This window comes from Callospermophilus lateralis, chromosome 5 (assembly GCF_048772815.1).
Source record: "Callospermophilus lateralis isolate mCalLat2 chromosome 5, mCalLat2.hap1, whole genome shotgun sequence".
Taxonomy (NCBI): Eukaryota; Metazoa; Chordata; class Mammalia; order Rodentia; family Sciuridae; genus Callospermophilus; species Callospermophilus lateralis.
This window is the reverse complement of record NC_135309.1, coordinates 124603256-124613244: the sequence shown is the minus strand read 5'-3', so window position 1 is coordinate 124613244 and position 9989 is coordinate 124603256. Positions and strand designations below refer to the sequence as shown.

Below are 9989 nucleotides of genomic sequence, written 5' to 3'. Positions count from 1 at the left end.
TGAAAATAAGGCAGATCTGGTAGCATAGGACAGTGGCATGAGTACGCATTTGCTGTGGCTATAGAATTGGTGGCCAGAGCCAACAGAAATTTACTCTCTTTCAGTTCTGGAGACTGGGAGTCCAAAATCAAGGGGAACAGGCTATAACTGCCCGCTCAGGAGGCTCCAGGGAAGAATTTTTCTTGCCACTGGAATTCTTGGCTGTGATGTCACTTCAGTCTTGAAGGCCTCCACCTTCAAATCCCTCTGCTCCTTCCTCACATGGCCTTTTCTGTGTGTCTAGGTCAAATCTCTTTCTGTGCCTCTTCTTATAATGACACTTGTAATGGCATTTCGGGCCCACCCAGGTAATCCAGAATAATCCCTTCCTCTCGAAGTCCTCAACTTCATCACATCTGTACAATCTTTGTCATTTAAAGTGCTATTTGCAGAGTCTAGGGATTGAGGTGTAGATATCTTTTTCTGGGGGTCATTATTTAGCCTAATACAGCAACCCAGTGGAAAGAAATAACATCAGAAAAGAAAATGAAAAGAGACAGGAAAGTGGAAGGAATGTTTGGAAAACCGCAGCCCAGGAGATTGGAGGGATGGGGTCATACCGAGTAATTTTGGAAGGAATGGCTTCTTTTACCTACCTTTTTGATTAGATTGATGGGATCCTTGAACTCCAAGCCAAACAGTTTGAAGCATAAGATGGGAAAAATCCTAAAAATGTAGATTTAGAATTGCCAAAATCAGATTATGCAACCAAAACACTTTTCCCATAAGAAAGGCAAGTACCACTGTAGGTATCTGATCAGGGGAAGGATGATATGATGGTCATAGCAAAAAGTCTTTTGGCTTCATCTCAACCCTCTGAAAGCGAATGTGTGCTGGTTATGGCTCCTATCTAAGTGCAAACTCCTTAACAGGTATCAGGGGCTGAGGGCTACAAGATCGCAGCTGGAACCAATCGAGCCTCCCTGCATAGTTTTGGATGCCCTTAGGCATGGGCATATGCTCTCCCTTGGTTGTCATCTTTATCCTTTGCTTCCATCTCTTCCTATCTCATACTGCTTCTCCAGGCAGCCAAGGCCCTTCACTCTGATCTGTGTAGTATATAGTACGGCCCCTTCCTGCATTCCCTAAAGCTTTCTTGACAGCAGGCAGTAGGGCTGAACAAAACCTTACTGATGGGTGACTTGAGGATGACATAAGGAAACTACTTGGTTTAAAATAAATATTTTAAACGGGATATCAGCCACCTAGGTCTCAGACTCCTCCAAACAAGGACCGTGAGGACCTCTTGCTAACCAACTCTTGCCAGCCAACTAGAGTTTCGATATGGAAAGTCCCGCCACAAGTTCATGTGTTGGAAGGATGGTCTCCAGGGCAGCAAGGCTCAGAGGTGGGCTTTCAGATTATGATTGAATTAATAATTTGAGTGGACTCCTGGCTGGCAACAGTGGGCAGGAGGGGCAGGACTGCAGGAGGTGGGGCAGGTCTCTGGGTTTGTGTTCCTGGGGACTGCGTCTCATCTTTGACTCTCTCTTGCTGTCTCTGCCTCCTGGCTGCCATGAACTGAGAAGGTCTCTCTACCATGCCTTTCTGCCATGATGTTGTGCCTTACCTCAGGCTCAGGACAATGGAGTCAGGCCATCAAGGACTGAGACCTCTGAAGCCAGGAGCCCAAATAAAATGTTCTTCTAAGTTATTCTTGTCAAACATTTCAATCACAATAATGGAAAGCTGACTAACACACAGACTAATGGTCAGTTTTCTTTAAAACATATTATAAACCTTCTAGAATTCATGTTGGCCTCTAGTAACTAACTAACTTTCTTCCTTCCTTCCTTCCTTCTTTCTTTCCTTCCTTCCTCCTTCCTTCCTTCTAGAGATTGACCCCAAGGGTTCCATATCCCCAGTCTTATTTATTTATTTATTTATTTTTGAGACAGGGTCTTGCTAAGTTGCAAGGCTACCTTTTTTTTTTTCCCAAAAAAAATCTTTCCTCCTTTGAGTTTATTTTCTCAGGTATTTTCTTAGGTATTTTGTCATAGCAAGAGAAAGCTGGCTAACACAGATGTCTAATACATATCTCCAGTTATGATCCACATTCTACTTGTGGTTTCCTTAATTAAGTTGACTAAAACTCTCCACACTCAGTATTCTTTTCCCTGGATTGAATCCATTTTTTCCATGGATTGAACCCATAGCTTCACACATGCTAGGTAAGCGTTCTATTTGTAGGGAAATTCTCAGCCTTACCTTGAAAGTGTATCTCCTCATCTCCACTGCTACCTCCCTGATCTGATCTATGATCATCTCTCAATTACTTAAAAAGGTTTTGGAGGGTTTTTGTTTGTTTGTTTGTTTGGTTTTTTTTTTTTTGGTTTGGTTTTGGGTTTGGGTACCAGGGATTGAACTCAGGAGCACTCCACCACTGGCCCACATCCCCAGCCCTATTTTGTATTTTATTTAGAGACAGGGTCTCACTGAGTTGCTTGGTGCCTTACTTTTGGTGAGACTAGCTTTGAACTCATGATCCTCCTGGCAAGGCTACCTTTGAACTTGCAATCCTCCTGCCTCAGCCTCCCAAGTTGCTGAGATTACAGCTGTGGGCCACTGGGCCTGGCTTATAGTTCTTTCTGTCCTTTTATGTCCCAGTGTCTTGAAACTATTGACTATATACAATGTTTAATCTCCTGCCAGCCACAGTTTAACTTCTGTTCCTACCTTGCCACCAACTCTCTCCCCTTAGTTAGGCAAAGACGCACCCTGACCGCTGAGCCTGTGTTTCCATCCTTGTCTTCTCTAATCTCTGAGCCACTGCACATCCGCCACGCAGCTTGCTGCCACTCACTGCTTCCTGCCCTCCCTGCTCATGTCTTATTGCAGCCACAGAAGACAAATCAGGCAGGACCGTCAAAGTGTCTCCACAGAGGTGTGATTTACCCGTAAAGATGTTAAACTACTTTGCCTTAACATGTAAAAAGTTAAAGAAGGGTTTTTTTTTTTTAAACATGACTTTTGACCAATTTTGTGGTGGTGAAATCAATTCAGTGAATTGCAAAAATTACTTCTGTCATGCTAACTAGAATTGAATAGGCAATTCTATGTAGGAAAGCTGAATATTTTGTACCCATATGTGTTTATGTGTGTTCATTGGGTCATGAGGACAAATGTATTTCTTATAAAAGATGTGGTCAGAGAAGTGGAAAATGGATTTGGGTTTTCATCTCGTGAATTTCTTTATTCTAAAGAATGGAATCTAAATTTTAATTTTAAAAAGTTCAATGGGCCTTTTGATTATGAAGAGATAAAGAATAGTCTTTACCTTAAAACAAGAATTCTGCTGTCGTTCCTTAATCTACTGGTGAAAAGTCAGGTCACTTTGAAAAGTATTATTTTGCCTCAACAAAAATGACAAAGGTCTTTATGATCTGGTCTCTGGTGACCTCTCCAGCCTCATTTCCCCTCTTCCTACTTTGCAGTAGGCACATGGCCACGCTGAGATTCCTTTGTCTCCTCTAATCATGAGGTTCTCTTTGGGCTCTAGCATATTGAACATGCTGGCCTGTTTCCTCCCTCCCCTACCCAAAGATTCATTTGGCTCACTCCAGCATCCTTCTTATTGCAACTGAGTCATGGCTCTTTCTAGAAAACCTCCCTGGACTCCCAGCCTAGTTGTTATTGGAATCCTAAAGATGTGTTCCTGAGCAATTTATAAATCAGACTACACAGTGTTTCTCACCTTTTAATTATGGCATCATAGCCCTCTGAGTATTTTTATATTTTTTCACCTAATTTCCCCTCCATCTCCCCACTGAAAAACTAATACCCCAGATATGCGATATGTCAGTGAAGTACCATGACACCTTTGAGGACAAACTATTATGCTGCATCTAAGTTTATGTATTTTGTTCCATAAGAACCAGTTCTTGCCCCTGCAGGGCAATATCACTTCCACTGAACATGCAGGGAGTAGAATAAGAGAAAACTCCACTTGCACACTCGAGAGGCTAAGAAAAACAATAGCTGCCATTCTTCCCTGTTGCGTCAAACACTGGAGAGGTTCAGGGAGATAAGGATGACAGTATTGATTTAGGCTGTCATTGATCTACCCAAGGGCAGTTACTGGTGGAGCTGAAGTTAAATTGCAGTGGCTTGGAGATAATTAGCTACAGTGAGACACAAGGACTAGGAGGTTTTGTGTGGCTTTATAAAAAGAGGGGAGATACCTGACTTTAGCCATGGGCATAGTGAAGAACTGGTTGAGCAAAAGCCCAGAGGGGAGGGAGGGACCCCTGAGTGGAGGTAAAGGTAGAAGGGGAAGCTTCTCACTGGGTGTGCACAGAAGGCTTCAAGCAAAGCCACCTACCTGGGAAAGTGACACCAGGACACAAGAGAAAGCCTGAGGAGAAGAAGGAGTTTGGAATCTCTACTTCAGAGAAAGAGGAGAAGCTGATCAAAGTACCAGAGGACGGCCAAGTAACATCAAGCGTCAGCTAAATAGAAATAACCAAAAAGTTGTAGCAGTTCGATCTTTTGTCTTTCAACAAATATCTTGCATGCCTACCATTTTCCAGATGCTCTTCGGTGCTGAGAACATCACCATGAACAATACAGTTTCTGACCTCAAACTCCAGTTGTGTTTCCCAACTGGACTATAAATCCATAAATAAGATAATTTCAGATGCTAACAATGGCAAAGATTGCACTGTATGTTCCAAAAGATACATTACTTGCATAATTATATACTTTATTGTCTCTATAGTTTGATGTTCTTAAAAATCTTTCTGGCTAGAGGGAGACTAGCCGATTCTTAGAGATAGCAAAGGGCATGACAAGGAGCCTGCCTTTGATAGATGAAGTACCCAATTCAGAGCCAGACCTCCTCTTTCTGGCCCATGCACCCCAGGAGGCAATATTCCTTGTCTTCAGTCATCCCAGGCCAGGTACTTGGGCTACAGGTGACCACACCTGTAGCATAGAGCCTGATGGAATCATTCAAATTAGCCAAGCCTGCAATGCATCCCCTGCCTTACCTCTCCCTCAAAAACCCTAACAAAGCCTCTGGCCCAAACCTTGCCCTTGCTTCTGACTCCAGCCTTTGGACTGCCCTGAGGTTTCCTTGCACCCTGTGTGGTCTGCCTCCTGTCTCTAGGACCTGGGCATATAGTACACTTCATTGTCCTGGCCTTCTTCCATCTCCTCTTGTGGCTACCCCTCATCAAAGCATCTAATCAAAGAACCCAGAACAAGAAGCTAGGGATTCTAATGTCTCCTTCAAGGGTACACAGCCCCAGTGACCTAACTTCCTCTTACTACATTCCACCCCTTAAATATTCCACCACCTTGCAATAGTGGCACCAGCTGGAGACCAAGACTTTTAGAGGACATTTAAGATCCAAACAATAACATATTTTTTAAGGGAGAATTCTATATACAATGTTGTATTCTCTTAGATTAAACCAGTAGGCCAATGATGTCATTTGTTCCATTATTGGCAATACCCAGTTTGATCATTTGTTAAGTCGGTGTCTGCCTGACTTACCCTTTTCAAAAGAGTCCTTTTCTTTTTGTATTTCATAAGTGACCTGGGATGTGATACTTTGAGACTATTCTCCCAATGATTTTGGCAGCCATCGATGATTCTTGCCCTAATCAAATATTACTGTAGTGGTTTCAAAATTAAACTATTTCATCTGGTTGACCAAACAAAATAACAACAACAAACAGAACAAAGATAAAGTGGGGGACTATGGCAGGGTGACAGGAGGACTTCCATTGGAAACACTCTCCTGCAGAGGTAACACTTGATCTGCTGCCTGAATGATAAGCAAGAAGCAACCTTGAGACAATCTGAAAGTGGAGTGGTCACAGCAAAGGGACTTGCAAAGGGCCCGAGGAAGTGACAAGGGTATTCATGGGACAGAAAGGAGGCAAGTGAGGCTGAAGGGTGAGGTAGGGGAGGAGGTCAGCAGGGAACAGATAGCAGGGGCCAGAGAATTCTTGAAGGCCATGGAAAGACTTTGGAGAGGTTTTTTTTTTTTTTTTTTTTTTTTTGAACTTTAAAGCAAGATGACCTTCTTGGAGGCTCTAGAACACATGGAGGATTACTAGGAGGACACAAGATGGGGACTGTAGACTCTCAGAGAGATTCTATTTATATAAGCAAACACAGACTCCTGTACTGGGAATTGAACCCAGGGGTGTTCTACCATTCAGCTACATTCAGCCTTTTTATTTTTTTATTTTGAAATAAGTTCCCACTGTTTGATGAGGGCCTCCCCAAATTGCTGAGGCCGACTTTGAATTTGGGAGCCTCCTGCCTCGGTTTTGGATTATAGTTGTGCACCATGGCAAATTTTGACTTTTAAAACAAGTACAAATAATAGCACATTATGTGCTGCTCTGGACTTTTCTTTTTTGCTTAACTTGGAAATCCTTCTACAGCAGTGGATTAAGGGCTGTCTCCTTTTATGTTAAGAAAAGTTAACATAAAGAATGTTCAGAAATTATATGTAATTTATTTTGGCCACTTAGTTATAACAGAGAAGCAACTAGATTGATCCTTAGTTTTCTGGACTTTAATATAAAAAAGTTCAAATCTATGACACTTTTTTTTCTCCCTTTTGGCTTTATACTCATCACTGATTCCCCATTCTATGCCCCTCTGCCCCTCCTTAAATTTAACACTTACATAGCTCAGTCAACTGGTCTCATTTTTGGTGAATCAAATGTTTAAAAAAAAAAAAACCCAGATGATATAGCACACAGATGTCCCTTAAACACAAAAGAGTAAATGATGAAAGAAATTATGTGTAGTACTGAAGATTGAGAGTTTTGAATACTTGAGATGTGTGTGTGAGAGAGAGAGAGAGAGAGAGAGAGAGAGAGAGAGAGAGAGAGATTGATTCTCCTTAATCATAGCTGCAGCCTTCTCTCCCCAGCTCTGGATTGGGTGGCTAGGGAGATGCAGTATTAGCTCATTTGATAAGATGACTGCTCATCTCTGGACTGTTCTAAGAAACCCTATTCCCTTCAATCACTGAAGTCCCCAAGGAGAAAGCACTCACCCAGATCTTTTTCAAATGCCCCTTTGGAGTCCCACTTTCTCTTGAAGTAAGCAAGGCAGACACATTTGCCAAGGATAACTGAGACTGTAAGAGCAGCCCTTGACTGGGCAGCTTGTGCAGGCTGCTGTGTGGCTAAATGCAACTCAGAAACATGCCCTATAAATAGCCCTTCATTGTCAGCGTGTGTGAAAAGACAAGAGTGAGTGTGCGTGGCCTGATTCAGGCCTAATGAAGTGGTTTCCCTCTGGGCAGAGCTATAAACCCAGTAGCTGCTCTGCCTGGGAATCTAGTCAGAAGGCAACTGCAAGCGTTCACCACTCTCTGAAGGGAAGCTCTTCCATGCTGGCTTTGCCTCCACTATGGCAAAAATCATTTTGAGGCACCTCATAGAAACTCCAGTGCGTTACCAGGAGGAGTTTGAAGCTCGGGGTTTGGAAGACTGCAGACTGGATCATGCTCTATACGCACTGCCTGGGCCAACCATTGTCGACCTGAGAAAAGTCAGAGCTGTGCCGCAATCTCTTCCAGTGGACTCAGCAACCACAGAGACACCACCCCAAGAAGGCAAATCCCGCTTTCAAATTCTGCTGGATGTGGTCCAGTTCCTCCCCGAAGATATCATCATTCAGACCTTCGAGGGCTGGCTGCTGATTAAAGCTCAACATGGAACCAGAATGGATGAGCATGGTTTCATCTCACGAAGCTTCACCCGACAGTACAAACTGCCAGATGGCGTTGAAACCAAAGATTTGTCTGCCATCCTCTGTCATGATGGAATTCTGGTGGTGGAAGTAAAGGATCCGCTTGAGACTAAGTGAAACCTTATCGGGGTTCCTGTTCCTAGCATATGAAGAAGATGTTCTATGGATGGTACCACGGGAATTTTTGTGTTACGTTTGAAATAATTTGCTATGACTTTTATGAAGATTAAAAATATATACATAGTTCCTGGTATGTTGAAGATGTTTTTATTATTCTTATGCCGAAAGAGAAATTGTTAAATATGTTTGTGCAGTTCAAACTGATGCTATTCTTACAATGAAAACATTGAACTTTAGGAGACTGTATTTTGATACTAGAGAGGTCTCAGAATTGTTTCTTTTTTTTTTTTTTTTTTTTTTTAGAATTGTTTCTTAATGACTCCAACAATGCTAGACAGGCTATGTTTTTATAATTCATGGCAAAAGAGTGTACTCACTTAAGGAATCCTTTTCCATTTTGTGAAAATTTTTATACTGCTAAAAAGAGTTGTGATTCCCTTCACTTGATAGGCGTTTCTTTTCAGTGAATTTTAATTAAAGTGGAGTTTTATAAATATGGAGTGTGAAAGTTAAAATACAGCACTTGGAAATTGAGTGTGAAATTTATTTATGATTCATGGTAGTTGTTACTGCCTTAAAATATCAGTTGGAAAATCCAAATAAAAGTATTATTCTTAAAAATTTCAGATATCTTATTTTTAAAAGTTTGAATATGTACCTTATTCATTTTTTTTCTAAGACAAATTGGATCCTATCTGGAGTTTTATTTTTTGAGTCGTGTATGGATACCTATAAAATACTAATAAGATAGATATTAACACATATTGTATTCTTATTAACTTTAGGCAAATATGTCCAGCTACTGAATTCAATATATTTTAAATCTTGTTATTAAGAATTAGCTTAAAATTTTAGATTGTAGAAGACAGCACAGTGTAATGCATCTGTTATCTCTGTCTAATCCTTAGCTTTAAATAGCCTGGCAACTAGTGGAAGCCAGGACACCTGACCTTGCACCAAGCCTCTGAGTTTACACAGTGCCTCTGTTGATTGGTGCTTATGTTCTCCCTAACTGCTGCTTTGGCTCAAGGTTGAGACCTTGGTAGAGAGTAAGAATTTGCATTCAGAATATTGGCTTCAGCAGCTGGCCTGTGACATTCCAAAGATTTGCTATCTCATTCTGTACATACTGAATATGTCTTCAGAGGAAGTAGCTGCTTTTCTTTTATTGGCACTGAATATGAGCTGACAGTGAGCCTGAGGCTGGTGCTAAGAATAGAAGAGGAACGCAGGGTGTGGATGACACCAGGGTCAGTGCAGATGGCAGACAGTGTGGCTGTGCTTGTTCTTCCACATTGCTTCCTTTGTAGTTCAGGTTGAATGGGAAAGACACGAAGCAAAAGAAAAATGAACCAAAAGTAATGAAAAAAAAAAAATCTAAGAGGGATGTTTGTTGACTGTTCAATTAAATTGAAAGGGGTTTGAAGTGATAGGTTTATAGGAGCCTAATGCTATACACTGAGGTTTGTGCATCCAACTCTAGGATAAGAAATTTTGTTTAGACAAAGTGAATGTCACAGATTAGCTTTGCCACATAAGAAAGTAAACAGCAATCAACAGGACTCCAGACCTACCAATTAGGACAGGGATTCCATGTGTCCCATATGAAATTATTACTATTTGGCATCAGAATAGTGTGACACAAACTAGTGCTTTTAGAAACAAACAACAGAAATATTCTTTCATTTTGTCTTGATCTTCCCCTGGATAAGATCCAATTTCTGGGGAATTTTAGGGAGTGAAATTCTTACCATGAGGAGAAATCGATAGGATATATTTTCTTTAAAAAATAAACACATCTCCAATTAGTATTTCCTTTTCCTAAGACAAATTTTAAAGGCACACAGAGCCATTTTTATTTATAAAATGTATCAAATATTATAGAAAATAAAAACCACTTATTCTTCTATGACCATGAGATAGCTACTTAAAATATCTAGTTCACCTTTCCTTAATCATTTTTTTGCAAAATTGGTATTTACATGAAGTCTAATGTCTTGATTGTACTGGTTATTGTCTGTTTCACTTCCTACTCCCACCAACCCAAACCCATTCTCTGTCCCTTTCCTAGCCTCACTCCCAGCCCAGCCAGGCTGACACCAAGGGG

The 9989-nt window shown here is 41.2% G+C and overlaps 1 protein-coding gene across 1 annotated transcript; it reads left to right on the top strand.

Moving 5' to 3' along the window:
• Positions 1 to 7264: 7264 nt before the first annotated feature.
• Hspb3 (heat shock protein family B (small) member 3) lies at positions 7265 to 8416 on the top strand. Its single transcript, XM_076856143.2, has one exon. It carries the CDS (start codon positions 7421 to 7423, stop codon positions 7877 to 7879), a length of 459 nt encoding a protein of 152 aa, XP_076712258.1. The 5' UTR covers positions 7265 to 7420; the 3' UTR covers positions 7880 to 8416.
• Positions 8417 to 9989: the final 1573 nt, after the last annotated feature.